The 17,798-nt window shown below is 39.6% G+C and overlaps 1 protein-coding gene across 1 annotated transcript in view; it reads right to left on the reverse strand.

Moving 5' to 3' along the window:
• Positions 1 to 17,798, reverse strand: part of ptpn11b (protein tyrosine phosphatase non-receptor type 11b) — a 58,632-nt gene that overhangs the window by 27,112 nt on the left and 13,722 nt on the right. Inside the window, exon 2 of the mRNA XM_032563006.1 lies at positions 10,027 to 10,149. Within this exon, the coding sequence (XP_032418897.1) occupies positions 10,027 to 10,149 (123 nt within the window). The remainder of the gene's footprint in view (positions 1 to 10,026; positions 10,150 to 17,798) is intronic.

Raw genomic sequence — 17,798 nt, forward strand, 5'->3', positions numbered from 1 at the left:
GTTCGAGGTAAGGACAACGTAGTTGCCGATGCACTTTCACGACTTTAGTCTGTTTATCTTTCTTTTTCTGAATGGGTTGAGTTTTTTTTTACAGGTTGCCTCAATCCCCATTCAGAGTCTTTGTGTGGGGGTGTTATGTGCTCCGGCACATTGTATTTATTTCTGTCTATTTTTTTTTACTTGGATTATTTAGTATAGAAGTTAGTTGTATGATTTTTGTTTTTGTTGTTTAATATACTTTAGAGTTTTGATCATTCTTTTTGTAATTGGTCCGTTAATTTATGACGCTGTTGGACCGCCTATAAATAGGCTGGGTTGCGCCAGGTAAAGGCGACGCCCACTCCCAACCAACAGCCAGGATGCGTTCTGACGCAGTGCGCACGTCTCCAGCCTGCCACACGGTAGTTTTTGTTAGCTGTTTGTTTGGTTGATGTTTTTTTTGTTGTAATTTTTGACCTGGTGGGACCGGTTGTCTTGTTTTCGATTTTTCTTTAACAGTAGTTTCTTTTTTCTTGTAGTCCGGTACTAGCAGGGGCTTCGACGGCCCTGTATAGGGTTGGCCCCCTGCTGTACCATTTTGTTCTTTTTGACCGGCTCATCAGGTCCAACTTTCTGTTTATACTTTGGGATTTTTGTGTTCTTTCTTTTTGGGACACGGGGAACCGAGGATTTAATTCTCTTTTTTCTTCACAGAAAAATCAAAAGAAGCCCATCTTAAAGAAAAGCTCGAGAGAATTAAAAATAAAAATTACTTTTGAATCCTCAATTTTGTCTTCGTGTCCTCAAGTATGTTGTGCCCTTTGTGGACGTAACAATGTGGAGAGAAATAATTAGTCAGTTATCAGAAAAATGCTTTGCACATATCTGAAAACCAGGTTTACACATTTCCATAGGAATCTTGGCCGACTCGTCTCTACAGACTAAATCTGTTATGTTTCTTTAACTTGGCAAAGCATTGGCTCTCTTAACAGATTAAAAACCTTTCTACCAAGCTGGTTCCAGAGTTAAACTGTAGTCAGTGCAAGCCTGGTGCTATTTCCTTTTGTTTTCACCGTTCCAAACACTCTGGCACCACAAAACTGGAACCATCTCAGTCCTGAGTGCAACAGAGCAAATAACCACCTTCACCAGAGACTGAAGCAACCAATCCAAATGTTGCCATGCTTAAAACTCCTCAGTTAGCTGTGTTATTAATCTGCCTAATCTGAGATAAACCTCTAAGCTTCAACATTAATAAAGGTTGGATTAGCAGGGGAATAACATGAGCTCACCGTCTCATTTTCAGCTGTTTGCTTAAATTTCACCAGACAGTCACTGAGTTATAGATGGGTTAATGCGCTGAAGATGACTGCTGCTTGGATCTGAGATTTTAAGATCAATTTCTTAAAAAACATAGTGTCTCAACTAGCACTACTGAGATGAATGATGTGGTAAAAATGTCTCCCTGCTCTGTAATGCTCTGCAGAAATGCAGAACATGACACAGTCAGGATTAAATATCTGCAGAAAGATCTGAATGATGTTCAATGTTTCCTTAGACAATTTGTTTAAGTGAAGTAATGATGTGGTGCAAAGCTGCTGACTGGTTTGTGGACCAAGCCAGTCAGCAGTGGTCTGTAGTGGTTTATATTTAGTAGTTTCAAGGTGCTTCTTCTTAAACCCCAATGTTTGTTGCTTGGCAGCAAAGAAGGAGCATTTCTTCCATCTTTACTGTTGTGGCTCAGGTCAGAAGGTTCTCATTCTATTTCCTGGTGAACAGCTCCTTCCACCAAACCTTTCAGAACCGTGACTCAAAGAAGAACAGCACAAGGTTATAATGTTTCAGCTCTGTGCTTCAATAGCTGCGTTTCAATTACTAATGTGTGCAAAACTTTGACTATACTCTGCTAGCCAAAAAAACGCAGTTGTGCTGTTTACATTATAAATATTAAAAAACTATTAAAATCACACGTCAATTAGTTTGCTCACACGATGACTCAATTAAAAACACGGCAGTGACTAAACAGTTAAATTCATAAATCAGCAATGGTGGCACTAGCGCTCCTCATTTCTCAGCCAATCAGAGGAGACGTCCATGTCTCATTCAGGTCTTGGAGCAACAAGCCCCGCCTACTAGGGAGCGGCTACGTATGCTGCGTTTTGGGGAAACTGTAGTCGGCGATGGATTCAACAGGTTGGAAAGACAATCTCAGCTTCTTATGCAGATCTAATCAGGACATCTTGATCATGATTATCTCAGTCTTCTTATCAGGATGTTACACAACCAACCTGAGAAATCCTTCATGTTTTCAGTGGGAAACCAAAGTATATTTCACTCAGCAGCATTCAGATCTACGTTTATATCAGGTATTTTTTTGGGACTTTTGGTTGATATTCGGTTTCTTTTCAGTAAAATGAAACCTATATGAAGATTAAATACTGTTCACTTCTTTGAGAGAAAACTAAAATAATCAGCAGCATTTTTTTTTATTTTCTCCCTCATATCTAACTAACATATGACTCAGTCTTTTGATAATATTAGCCGTTTATTTTTTTGACACAAGTTACTGTAACATCAACATTTACCTCAAAGACTTCACATTTAACACCACAATGTTTTTACTAAACTTGATTGAAGCAAAATGAGATTTGAATCCAGTATTCAGATGGCATTTCGTTCTGTTTACAGAACCAAAGGCAGACATATGATCAATGCAGGAAGTTTATTGGTTGGGCAAAAATAGTTATGATACAGTCCTTGCATGAGGAAATGAGATTAAAGACTTCCCAAGCTGCTTTATGACTTCCTGTCACTGCCAACGTCTGAGTGCTTACATCCCTGTTAGTTAGGCTGAGTGGACAATAAATAACAGCAGCTCTAATGATGAAGAAGACGACAGGAAGTGGTATAAGGATGATGGTGCAGGATGTGTTTTAATGATTATCGCGTGAACAACCTTATTCACAAGTGATATTAATTGCATTTATTTTTTAAATAAAAACACCGCAATTACAAAATTGTGTTTTTTGACTTTAGTGAAATATTAGCACAGTTTTTTGGACTACATCCACTGAAGTTTACTCAAATTCTCACATAACCATACATACAAATTAGAAGGCTTCTTCCTTCTAACTTTAGTTTTCTTTTCAAAGAAAAGTCTGTTAACTTTCCTTCTAACACGCTGGTTACTAAAACAGGCAGCACTAATTAAAAAGAGCTGGATAGGAACACAGACAAGATTAACAAAATGACCTGATGTGTGATGATTTGCCAGGCGGACATGTTGGATTTCAAAATCAGTGACAACATTCATCAGTGATCAAAGTTCATCTCTACTGAGATGATTACCACAGAGGAGCAATAACCCCACAACAAAATCAATAAAGTCAAGTTGGTAAATAATTCAATTTGCTCAGACGACTTGTGCTAATTCGATACTTTATTACTGGTGATTTATTTTTTTCAATTATTATCCAAAAGCAGCTTCTATGAACAAACCGAAAATTCTCTCATTGTTCTCCAACAATAAATGTTTTTTTTGTCTTTAACATACTGGGAGATTTTGAATAAAATCCAGTTGACTAACAATGAATCATCACTGAATCTTTTAGAAGGATATTGATTCAAAAATTATTACTAAAATGAATAAAAATAGTTCAGACACAAAATCAATCTTCTTCCTGCACTGGGAAGCAACATTAAGTAAATTCTAGAAAAGAAAACACTAAAGTGGACCATATGGTACAAGAAAATACTAATAAAAAAGACACAGCCAATCCAAACCCATGAAACACCATGAACTTAATTAACCAATTATCCCAGTTAAAGCAGGTCTGATGCAGCTGAGACTCTTCACTGATTGGCCAGGATGTTCAAGTAGCAGCTTGTAATGAACTGTTAGCATCAGGGAAAATGATTTAGCTTAAAGATAATTAGCAAAATACTGAACAGCACGAAGCATAACAAAAATTAGCTTAAAAAACTGAGAGATAACTTCAAAGTCAGATCATTTTTAAAAAAAACAACAAATATGAAAATATAAACATGAAAAATAGGTTTACATCTAGTATTTATGCAGGTTTGTTTCGGCTAATCCTAAATAAACCCAGCAGATCTTAAAGTTTCCACTGTGATTGGGCTGCAGCTGAAGTTGATGCCATAATCCATGGAAACTACATAAAATCCTCAGCAGATCCATCCACACAACAGCACATTCAGGAGAGATTTTACACATCCTTATATAGAGGTTTTTCTAATATTTAGTTTTAGAAGGTGAAATAAATAAATGACAACAGTCAAAAATCAACTAAAACTAGGGATGTTCCAATCAGGTTTTTTGCTGCGGATTCGATACCGATCCTCCCGATCTCTGCCGATTGCCTGGAATGGCTATTAATTTTTCTCTTTAGACATAAATAAATATAACATAAATACTATGTTATCTGGCAAAATGGAAAAAATATCTGGCAATAAATTAACCTAATTTAGACATAACAGACATATCTAAAATCTTTTTTTTATTATTTACATGCTGCAGCTTTAAGCAGACGTTCGGTGTGACAGTTCAGTCTGGTGGAGGTTGAGCGGCTCCGTATGTGAAATATTACTACCAGCAGCGTGTTGCGGTGGTCCAAGAGCAAGAGCAGAACCAGCGTCTTACACCGCTAGCTCGAAGACTTGAATTATTTTTTGGGTTATTTGTTGAGCTTTCTGACTGTGATGCTAATCCGGGTGAGTGTTGGTAGTTGTGCGCTGCTATCTGGCTGCTCTGGAATTCCTTTTTTTCCTGCATTGAGCCTCGATGTAGCCAAACTCCGTCGAGTGCTTGTTTTTTAAATTTCATATTAGATTCGTTGTGTTGTTGCATTTTGACGTGTTTCACCCCCGAGGTAATTTTCCGCCGCAACACGCAAACTTCCCCATTCACTCTGAGCGTTAAAGTTCCTCACAACAGGATTTTGCGCTTGCGCAGTGTGAAGAAAGAGGACATAAGCTGCACACGCAGGCTGCGAAGTGAGATAAATGTGATCAGTTTTGGTGATCGCCAACAAGCGACAGTGATGGGTGATCACCAATAATACACTTTTTCACGGAAATTGGCTGATTATGATCGGTGGCCGATCGATCGGCACACTTCTAACTGAAATAAATTTGTTTTTAGACAGTGCAGGTGCTCCACCAAACCTGCTAGTTTTTTGTGGGTCAGATTGGCAGACCTAGTTTTCACTGCGGGTAACCATCAGTGACCCTGAGGTTCACTTTCACACATATTTTGATATTTGCTCAGGTTTTGAACCTATGATGAAATAAGAATGTGAATTTCACACAGTGGGAATTGGACCACAGAGTTGCAGCAAAGCTTTACTGCTTTATACGGGAGTCCTTTTAAAATAAAATATTCTTTTTAAATGTTTTTACAGAAAACCTTTCAGAAGTATTTTCAAAAATGTACATAAGTTTATGCCTTCACAAAGCTTAAGCTGATACTTTTGCATTGCTTTGCCCACAGGCTACTCACATTAACATATTCTGAAGATAAAGCTGGATTTTGGTTTTAAATATCTGTTCTGCATTTTGTCATCTATGTTTTAAATGTTACATAAATTCTGTGAAATCGTGGTATTTTTAGTCAGTGTTGTATTTTGGGAATATTCTTCTAACTTCATTATTTAAGATTATCATCGAAAGCTTTTTTTATTTATTTTTATTCCAACCCCTCTTTTGTATTATAAGAAACAATAAAAATGTTTTAAGTCTGGAAGAAGCAACAGAAATAACAATAACTCCGGTGGTAGGGAGATTCTTTCTAACATCAATCCTGAATTATCAGCAGAGCTTTAAGTTCACATATAGTCAGAGCTGAACTTAAACAATAACCACAACTCATCAAATATTTATGAAAGAAAAGAGATAGAAATCACACATAATAATATTATAATAACCATAGTCATAATAACAACAACAACAATAATAATAATAATACTCTTTACCTCTCCAACATAGAGCTAAAAAAAAGCTGAGCTCAGTGGAAACGTCAGCATTAACCCAGAGTAGTGTTATATAACAAATCAATTTGCTCTCTGTTGTAATGTGATGTAAAAAAAAATCTCTTTCAAGATCTACTTTAGCCTCCTCCTTGGGGTTTATTAAAGTATATAAAGAGCATGAAATATGACGGCAGAAACTCGGCCAACAGAACTCCACATTTCAATTATGCCCAAACTTTTTCTGCATTTAACTTTTTTTAAAAGTCCATCTTTGAATTTTATTAGAGTGATTTTTTTTCCAGGTTTTTCCTGGTTTGGTTTTCAGCTCAGGCTGACCCTCCTCAGCCTGGGGGAGATTAGAGGAGATGCAGAGAGAGAGGATAAGAGGAAAAATGAAAACTCCCTCTCTAAACCACACATTTATAGAGGAATTTTTCTGCCATAATCCAAGAGCATGTTCAGTCTGAAAGCAGAATTTTACATCTTCTGTTCTCAAAACTTGTAATACTTTTGCTTACATTTATATTTTGAAAGCAGGACTTCATGTCTTTCTTCTCAAAACTTGTACTCAAAACTTCTCCTTGCGCTCACACTTAGTCTCTGCTCAGACTCTCTGCTCGCTTGGGACATATGGAACTGCCTTTTTGGCACAGTCGCCCAGCAACCTCTCAGCCAATAGAATGAAAGTGTTGTGCTGGGTGCGCTTGTTTCCTTCTAGCGGGTATGCCTGTGTGGCTACTATTGATTGTAGCAGAAGAATATATATTAAACTACACATATTTATATGCACATGCATATATACTGTACATAATGTCTATATAGATTTTATTCATGTTTTCCAGCCGAGGAGTTGTAGCTTAAGAGAGATTCAGCTGCTGAGATTCATCCGTGCGGTGCAGTGAATCCGTCTCTCCTTAAAGACACTTCCCACTTCTTCCTCACATCGTTGTCTTTATGAAACTTTCAAAACAAAACCGGGAGCTATCTTACTTTTGACATAGTGAAATAATCACATATAAATAACAGTCTTTGCCACCTTGTGTCGCATAATCTAAATCAACGTTAGTCTGATGCGAGAACTTTTAAGTACAAGCATTACAAGTTTTGAGAACAAAAGACATGAAATCCTGTTTTCAGACTGAAAATGTGTGCTCTTGGATTATGGCAGAAAAATTTCCCCATACACATTTAATATGATGAACTAGGTAGCAACAATTAGTGGTTATTGTCACTCAGGCACATGCTGAGAAGCATTTAGTACTGATATCATTTTGAATTCTTCAGGAATTAGTGTTAACCTGTATGGTCTAGTGTGTTTTTAAAATCTGTCACATATCGGCAGAAAAATAAAACAATCCAGCAGCCTATTGGAGTACATTATTGGGTTACACAATAAAAAAACCTATTTAGTCCTTTAGAGATTTTTTTTCTGTTCCATTTAGATGTAAAATAAATAATAAAACACAGAGCACAAAGCATAGAATTAGACTGAATAGATCTGGAATAGATAAGGCACACTGTCACTGATACTTGATCTAGATTGTTTTTACATTATCTGGACCAATGCAGATATTGACATCAGATCGGAGCATCTCTAAAGGCTGATGTTTTGTTCCCTTTATCCATTCAGTGCTCCATAAAAAGTAATCACCCTAATACACTAATGAGTTTATTTCTTGTCCAATACATCAACAGTTGGAGAGATGTAAAGTCATATTTTGATTTAAAACGTGAGGACCACCCTGCTAGCACACCAGGATGTATCTGCGTCTGAGCGATTATCTAGGTCAGTGATTGATCCTGGAGCTGGTTAGTGTTCAGCTCACCGTCTGGAACGGTTACTGGCTGACAGGAGAAATACTGAAACTGAGCAACAGGACATGCTGCAGCTCACAAACTGAGCTCTCCATCTCCACACAGAGAATTGTGTGTTTTCATTCTGTTATATAACTCTGTTTAATACAAATTCTGCTTTATCCTCCTTTCTTTGTTTCTGCAGTGAGGGGGGAGAGGCTGAACATTGGTCATTTGACCTCAGAGAGTGCATTGCGGTTTAAATCTGTCATAAACTCACACAGCTAACCATCCGGTGGTTATTTAGGACACCAAGCATCACAAAGCTGCAAACCGCATGTCTAAAAGTCAGAGCCTGCCCAGATCTAAAATCTCCCTGCCTTTCTGACTGAAAGGTCTTTTTCTCTCTTGCTCTGGAGGTTCTTCCCTCCTTCACACCCGCAGGCCGTGTGACCCGGTCAGCTCCGTCACAGAGAAACAGAGAAACGTCTGGGCTTCCTTCCAGGCGCTCGGCCAAACCATCTGAGACTAAAATGTTTTTGCTGTCCAGAAAGAGTGACTCTTCACTTTCTCCTCTGTATCGGTTGATTTCCTGCTCTCTGTTATCGCCACAGCATGAGGAGCTGAGTCGCCTTACACACACACACACACACCCACACAGCTAACCACCAGGGCTCTTAATTAACGTCTACTCTAGTAGTTCTCTATGACTACTATGATACCACATCACACATTCCAACCTGCAGGGGTGTCCAAAGTGGGTCCTCGAGGGCCCGCATCCTAAATGTTTTAGTTCTCTCCCTGGTTTAACGCACCTGGATCATATGATGGCTCACTAGAGGCCTTAGGGGAACACTGACATGCTGAGCAGGTTGTTACTACTACCAGGGAGAGAATAAAACATGCAGGATGCCGGCCCCCCTGTACTAGAGTTTCTACTAGTTTCTAGTACTAGAAACTACTAGTACTAGTAGTTTCGGAATGCTTGATAAAGACTCATTCCGAAATACGGCATGAGTGATAAAGACGTTCATTTTAACACCAAAACGTGAGTCACTGCACCCTGCTGACCAAAAAAAAAGATTTCACTTTTCTTTGAGAAAGTTACCACATCACACATTCCAACTGAGTTATCCAATATGTTCCTTGAAACACTTCCCCCCCCACACACACACACACACACCAACACAGTTTAAGTGTCATGTATTCACCAGGTCTCTGCTGATGACCCACAGGGAGGAATTTATTGGAATTGTGTCGGACAAACCAACTGGGAATTGTTTTCTGGGAATTGAGCAGCTTACATGTGAACTGTGTGTCTTCAGGATCATCTGGACTTTTAGTCTCACTTACACCCAGATGAAGGTTAGAGGTCAAACAATGTGGGTTTTCCTACAACTGGTGATGATAATTAAAGGCCAGGGAAGCTGATGGCTGACATTCCAGTTATTTTTTTACCATTTAGTTGCTTCTTAATTGGCCTGTTATTTTTTAAACCTGGAATAACAAATTTGCCATTTTCTTTAGGTACAAAGCATCTGAAGGCAGAGAAACACAGCAGCCTTCACACATTGGTAATTTCTATTACTTTTGTCGATATTTGGCTAGTGTTGAAAAAACACAATTGCGGTGTTTTCATTAAATGAGAAATTTAATCAAAATAACTCGTGAATAAGTTTGTCCACAGAATATGTCATTAAAAAACAGGGCTGTGACAAATGTAAACATTTACATAAAGTTATATTCATAAATCAGCCATGGTGGCGCTAACGCTCATAATCCAATCAGAAGAGACAATGGGAGCAGCTATGTATGCAGCGTTTTGGGGAAACTGTAGTCGCTGATTTTACAGCACAGTAATTGTTTCAACACGTTGGATCGACAAATGGAACTTTTTATGAACTGTGATGCATTTAAATTGGTGCGTTTCCATAAAGCAAATTATTTTTCTAATTCCAATTTGCACAGTTTTATGGTCAATAGAAACATAATAGGACAGTTAGCATCCTGAGCTAACCGTCCTCAGGATGCTGCCAATAGACGATATTTAAACTATTAAAGCATATTTGAGCTAGAATTATTAATTGGTTCAGATATTTACATACCTTTAGTATTCCTAGATCGGGCTTAAATCCTTCTGTGAACGTACTTGAGATGTCAAATATCAAAATTTAATAAACTGTATTTTTGCTTACTCACAGGTGAGAACTGTGAGGTCAAAGGTGAAGCTGCTGGTGAATGCACTACAAGGGCAGGTTGAAGTTACCTGACAGACAGGGTAAAATCCCCAGGATTGCTCTTGCTGGGCCGGGCCAGGAAACTGCCGTGGACGCCCCGGGTCAACAAGACCTGCTCTGCCTCGATTCCAGTGATGTTGGGGTGGAACCACCTGCAAACAGTGAAAAACAGAAAGGTTACAGCAAAGGTCAACAGGAGAAACAGCTACACGTACTGAGGTTTAGCAAAGTTACAGATTAAAAGAAACACTCTGATTTTGCAAGATACAGGCAATTTATGAGCTGTCCCCCACAGGCTGCTAGTTAGCTGCTAGTTACCTCAGCGTTTCCCCCAGTGTATTATAAGCCTGGCGGCCCACCATGCTTTTCTAGCCCCCCTGCCAGGCTAAGCGTTGCTTGTTTCTAGGAAAATGATAATTAAAAAAAAAAAAAAAATCACTTAACTTTTTTTTTTTTTTTTTAATCAAGCAGGGTTGCAAGCTTTTCTGTTGCTCTGAGAGTTTCACTGGAGGAGCAGATTTATTCCTAAAATATAGGTTCATAGAAGATAGGTTTATACTTTATGCATTTAAAGCCGGCAGAGTGAACCAATCACACAGCTGAAGCCTCTGCGCTTTGCCTTGCACGCTGCCACTGTTTGATCTCTAGTTTACCTCAGCATGGTTCGCGTGCACCTCCTTTCACTCAAACTGGACACAGGCTGACATGTATGAATATTTACATCAACCCCCTGTGAGGAATTGTGTTTCTTTGCAGAACTCTGCATCGAGTTAAGAGTTTAAAACCCGCCGCGTTAGCTCTGGTTGTGCAGCTCTATGAGAACCGCAGGAATAACTTGTAGTAGCGAATTCAAACGTGCCCGTTGAGCGAGTGGTGAGAATAATTTATATTTGTGGACAAAGAATTTTGTGGGGCTTTTCCATCTCAACACGCTGCCCAGCGTGTGGCTCTGTCTTCCCTGTAAAGTTTATGTATGTGTTCCCAGTTGACCGGTGTGTTAGTGGTTAATGAACCAGTTCTGACCTCATCATGCAGGTTCAGCCCAGTGAGGAGCTTTAGCGCTCGCCTAGTAGTCATGCATCACGCTGGTTTTATATTATTTTATTATTATTTCTATTATTATTATTATTATTAAAAATAATAGCATCAAACCATACCAAATGCTTTGTCCACTTAGTCAGCCAGAGTTCATACGCACGGCTGCGTGGAGATCTGAGAAACTAGTCCTTTAAAATCCCAGCAACCACAACAGTTTCTGTGGCCCTTAACTCAATAGACACGAAATGGAAGAGCTACTAAAGCCACATTAGCAGCATTAATTTAAATCTCCCGTTTGTTCCACATCTCTGCGCAGTGCAGAGGATTTAACTCATCAAGCAGGGTTGGTCCAAGGCTGTATGAGGCCTTGAGCAGAATTTGACTTAGGGGCCCCTCTTGCTGCTAAAACATCAGCACCTCCAACAGCTTCTGTGTTAGATTTAGTGAAATCTGGGAGATGGGGAGTAGTTTAACTGGCCAATCTAAAAAGCAATAAGTTATAATTACAGTTTACTAATTTGTATTTGTGAACAAACAGCTCAAACTCAAGCATCAGATTGTTGCTGTGGTAACAAAACAATCTAACTATGAATATTGTTCTTTGAGGTTTTACAAAGTAAACTTGCCAGGTCCTTTAACACCATTGATAATCTCAATAAATAAATGTTACATTTATGTATCTGTGGTCTGTGTTAAAATATTAGCATTTATGGGGCCCCTGAAGCCTTGGGGGGCCTGATGGAGCCGCTGACTTAAATTTGGATTAAACAGAAGTGCAAATAATTGATATTCATTTTAATTGTATTGTTTGATTTGTTATTTTTAAGATTCTGTAGTTGTGGGTTTAAATAGCGTTTCACTGGTGATATTTTCCCGTAACATATAATTACGCAGTAATATTTTTACATTTCCTGTCAACATAACATCTTTGAATACAAAAACACAGTGGACCGCTGGTGGACCGCCTCAGCACCTGACCACTGGGCTTAGCAAGTTCTCTGGGGGAAACCCTGTAGCTGGCTAAAAAACAAATGCTACCAGACTTTCTCTTGCTAATAAAAAAGACTAGATCTTCTGTCTGCATGGGCCAGTGGGACAAATACACACAGCTGTCGTGTAGAGAAAAGCTGCATAACCAAAGCTCATCATTGATTCATTAAAGCGCAAAGAGGAAGCAGCAGGCTATGCAAGAGTGCCTTCATGAAGCTCGTCCTGTGATGATCATATATATATTCCTTTATTTAACCAGGTAAACCCCGTTGAGATCTAGATCTCATTTTCAAGAGGGACCTGGGTAAAAAATTTGCAATAGCAAAAGATTTGCAATAATATCTGAGACAGCGGGCGAGCATTGAGGCGGTTCTGTTTTTGTGCCTGTATGACACAAACCCATGACAGTATGATAAAAATACGACTCATGCGTCAGTTCAGCAGATCTGGTGTCACCCAAAACTGGCAAACGGACACCAAAATACCTCTGTAGTCGCTGCAGTAGCCGGGTCTGGCTCACCACACAATGCTTCATTCAATCCCCTGAAAACTCATTCAAACTGCTAGATGAAGCTGACTCAGTCCTCATCAACTGAAACTGGAATTTACTGCAAATAAAATGTGAAAGGTTTAGAAATATTCTTTCAGATCAAAAGATAAACGCTGTGTGGGTTTACACACACAAGAAGAAACTGTCACTTTTTTCCATCCAGCATATAGATCTAGAGTGACAGAAAGGGTTCATCAGTCAGACTGAGCAGTTTGGATTCTGACAGAGGGAGACATGAGGACCACTAACGGAAGAAACACACTCAACACAACACACTCCTAAAGACCCTTCCATTCTTATACCGAAATACAAGACATAACTGGACAACTGGATGTAAATACATTCTGGGTCTAACCTGAGTAAAATAAAACTAAAGCTGGACAAGCTCTCTACCAGCAGACCTCACCGGCCCAGGCAGCTGACGCAGACTGCATCTGACCCCTTATCCTCAGCAGGGGGTGAAACCGAGCCCCTCCCTGCTGATCCTCAGGCAGCAGACTGAAGGAAAGGTAAGAATAATAAAATACAATCACATAAACGTCGGCCTGGAATGAAATAAAGAGGCCAGAGTGAAGCTGAAGCAACAGGCTGAAGACTTTTATCATCCAAGTTTTGTTACAAAGAGAGAAAATGGATTGAGCTTGTTTTAATTGATTATGTGATTAATTGTTTTTTTGCTTATTGAGACAGGCCTACATAAACATATTTAGGAATGGAGAACAAAACTTCAACATTTTCATCTCAACTTCCACAGCACAATCCAGATGCAATCGACTGTAATTTTTTTTTATCAAAAATCTGATTTGTTTCTAGCTGATGAGGTCGACATCACAGAGCAGCTGGAATTACTGATTACAAAAAAGCAGAAAAACCCATCGTGGTGAACGTCAGTGTTCGTTTAGTCTTTAAGCATTTCATCATAGTGACGTTCACCAGAATAAGTGGACTGTATGTTTTGTATCTGGAAGCATCACAGTGACATGTCAGGACTTCATGTTCTATGAAATGCTCTTCATTTCCTCCTGGTTAAACTCTTATCTAATCTTTATTTAGATATGTACAGGAAGCAGCCTCTGAACACCTTGAAGAAATCTGACCTCATCTTTAGGAAATGAGCTGCACAATTAAACTTTGAGGTTATCTTACATGGTAATGTCATCTAAATCTGAATAATTATAACCTAAACGTTTTGTTTCCTCTTCAGCTGCATTTTTCCAAATCAATTGAGAACACGGTGTACTACTAGGAATATTTTTTTCATATTTCTAAACAAATTGGCCAATGCCTGTAGGTCAGTCTGCTGAAGAGCCATCGATGAGTGATGGACGTCAGCTGGTGGACAGATTAGTTGTGTCTTGCTTTTAATCCCGATTCATAAGGAAAAATACAAAACAGTGGGATAAAAACCGGCCTTGTGTCTGTAATCCCTTTCTAATCCTTTATCACAGTGCTGCTGTCGTTCGTCAAATTAATAAACACAACAGAGATGGGATGAAATCAGACTCAAACACCAGGCCAGGAGCCTCCAACATCCAGATTCCCTCTAATAAATTATGCAAAAAAAAAAAAAAAATGCATGTAAGCAACTGAAACACTGGAGAACACTTTGCAAATCCTTCACTGACTCTGAGAGCGAGGGGAGGGGAGGAGGGGGAGTGTTACTGGGTTAGACAGAGACAGTGCGGAGAGACGGGGAGCGGGTTGTCAGAGCGCTAAGACAGAGAGTGTGCAGTGCTGGCGAGGGGCGGAGGATGTTTAATCTGGGATTTGGATGAGCGTCAGCAGGCCTGATACCAGCAGCGCTGCCTCCTCACCTCTGTCCTCTGTCCTACCCCAGACCAAAGGGATAGCGTCCCACCTCAGATAAAACGGGACAGTGTCCCACCTCAGACCAACGGGACAGTGTCCCACCCCAGCCCAACGGGACAGTGTCCCACCTCAGACCAACGGGACAGTGTCCCACCCCAGCCCAACGGGACAGTGTCCCACCTCAGATAAAACGGGACAGTGTCCCACCTCAGACCAACGGGACAGTGTCCCACCCCCATCCTGCCTCACTTTTCCTCCACCTTTAAAGCTGGCGCGGCCTCATCCTCCATCGAGGCCTTAACCTCCGGACACGCTCTGTGACAGTAAAGCCATCTGTGGCTATATCACGGGCCGGGCCGGGCCGGGCCGAGGTGCCAGAGTCCCACTAGCTCCACTGCAGGCTGAATATGCCAGCTGGCGGCCTGCGGCTGGAGATTACGAATGTTGTAGTTACATCGGATCATAGTGAGGTCACGGCGAGTTAATCCAGCCAATTCAGCAGAACACCATTAGGCTATTAGTTTTACAGGTCGTGTTAGGAAAGCTTTGCTGCACACAAAGGATGGTACAGATTTACTGAGTTTAATTCTGCTAAACTTAGCTCTAGTTCTATATGGGCAATATCAAGTTTGATTTCTATTTTCTTACAGAGTAAAGAGACTTTTAATGCAACAATCTTTATAAATTTATTACAAACTGAACTGAAAGTAGCAACTTAAAAAGAAATCACTAATTAATAGTAAAATGATTGAAAAAGTTTGCAACAGATATAAAAAGTCACAGAAGTTTTAAAAAAAAGTTTCTGGTTTCACAGAAAAATAAGAAACATATTAAAGGAATGTCAACATGACTCCAGAACAATCAGAACAGTAATAGCATTAATTCAACTGAGCACTGAAATTCTACATGTGGATTATTCTATATTTTAATCTACAAACAGATTAAAATACAGCACACACTTGACTTAGTAGAGATTCATTTTAAATCTAATTTGTAGAGGATTTTATGTGGCTAAAAGGTTCTGTACCGGGTCCATTGTTGTTCATTCTGGACGACAGAAACCCAGTCTCTAAAACTCTTATAGTTGCCTATTTTAACTTGTCAAACACCAAATATGCCTTAATATTCATTAATGTGGAAACCACATTAATAATGTCTGGTCTTCCATAGTCCTCAGGGTCCAGGCTGCTCCGGTTTCTCATGTTCCCTGTGTTTTCTATCAGACATTTCCCCCATTTCATCTCCAGTTACTGGCCTTCCCTCACAGCTGGACCCAGTTTCTAATCAACCACCTGCTACAGTCATCAACTCTCCTGGATAAATATCTTTAGTTTTTCTGTTCTGCGCCATGTGGTTCTCGTCTTACTCATGTAGATTTTATTGAACTTTGATTTTTTTTCAGGTTTTTGGTTTTTCTTAAGTTAAATTTTTAAATCCCCACCTCCTCTCTGCACTCTTTGCCACTAGAGGAGTAAGGTCAGATCAACACACAGCAGCTGCCTTAGAAATCCAGGCACACAGTTGATACAAACTATTACAACAGAAAATGTATAAATATGAAGTTTTCTTTGTAGCAATTTGGTAAAACCAGTATAACACTGAACTGTGCCATTTGCCTTGCAACATCTTTACAGTTTTCTCTGAAGAAAAATCTATGTTTAGGGCCAAAGAGCTTCTGCAGCAGACCCAGAGTATTTCCCCTGCTACATTCTTGCAGCATAGCGTAATTTTAGCTTTTATTCAAATTCTGTCTTTTCTTATGAAAGGGCAACAAAATAAAGTATTTCTTTTTGAATCATGAACTTTCTTTAAAAGTCACTTACATAACCTTCTTGGAAGTTTTTCTATGAAATCTTGCTAAGATCTGCACTGATGAAGCTCACTGTGCCTTGCAGGGAGAACGAATGCTCCTCTACTCTGTTACTTCAGTCAATGATTAACTGGAGAAAGAAACAGGGAAAAAGTCTTTTTAGCTAAAACTTTGGAAAGGTTGGGTGTATTATGAACCAAATTTTAATATTATTATGAAGGAAACATGTTTAAGTTTTATAAAACAATCCAGAGAGAGAGTATGCAGCTGTTGTACTGAGTGTTGTGTTCACTGTCAGTGAAGCGTATTAGAGACCAACCTGTCGACATGCATGGTCCTACTATGATCTACTGAAAGATGATAAACATAAATGTAACACCACAGATAGCTTCTCACATTTTTTCATGTTGCAAAACAATTAAACATCACTGGATTTTGAGGATTTATGTGATTATATGAAACCATTTTCAACTAATATACTTTAATTTTCGTAAAGAACACTTAACACTGGAACTGATCGATATTTCAAATATCCAAAACAAACAACAATTAAATTAGAAATAAAAAACACACACAACAGAAACCATAAATAAAATGGATTATGATTACTGCCCTACAAAACTTATTTATCATCAGAATAAAGCTAATATTTATTTATCATGCTTATTGTGACAGGCTTACGGACTGATACAGACATTAAAATCGGATCGGTTTCTTCCTAGCGGGAGTGACTCCAGCTCTTTCAAGAACAAGGTTTGACCCTCAGCAGATGGCCCTCATTCCCCTGCATCCGGCCCTGGCAGCTCGGCTCGAACGCAGCAGGTTTCAGACACACTGCCTGTGTGTGTGTGGCAGGCTGGGGGTCAGACAGAAGCTCAGGGAGCTGCTGGTTGCCCCTGAGGGGAAACAGCCCCGCGCTGCGTCCAGCCAGCACTCTATCCTCTTACATAATGTCTCAGGTTCAATATAACCGCTGGGCTATTTAAAGCAGGCCTATCTAGGCCTGCTGACAAAAAGGTGATATACTTAGCAGCCGCGGCGCACCATTAAACCCTCTGCTGGGGTTATACTGGTCACATGCAAGCTCTGGACTGCAAGCTACTGGCGAGGCAACAATTATTCTGAGCCACATTTACATGAACAGAGGCAGAGCTCCAGGACAGCCATAAGCAGCGGTTTCACTCCAAAGTTGGATACAACAGTCCCAGGAATGCTGCTATTTAAAACAAGCAGCCTGCACCTCAGGACAGAACATTTCTATTTACATGGAGTAAACAGGGCTTATGCAACGCTGATTAAAAGTGTCTCCAGGCATCATGGTTAATAAATAACAAACACCTCTAACCGTATTTTAAGCAGAAAGGAGCTTCAGTTCAGACGGCTTCCTGCCTGAAGGACCGACACGCTAACATGCAACTCCAGAGAAGTTTGTTTGCTTAGTGGGAATTCACTTTACTCACTTTTCCTCGTTTTGCCAGCCAAACAAAGAGGGGAGAACTGTTTACATAATTGCATCTGTGACTAATATTCAAACCAAGAAACAATAAGGAAGTATTCCCCCTCCAGATTCAAGACTTTTCAATGTTTCCATCAAGGTGTTACGA

The sequence above is a fragment of the Xiphophorus hellerii genome, chromosome 1 (genome assembly GCF_003331165.1).
Source record: "Xiphophorus hellerii strain 12219 chromosome 1, Xiphophorus_hellerii-4.1, whole genome shotgun sequence".
Classification (NCBI taxonomy): domain Eukaryota; kingdom Metazoa; phylum Chordata; class Actinopteri; order Cyprinodontiformes; family Poeciliidae; genus Xiphophorus; species Xiphophorus hellerii.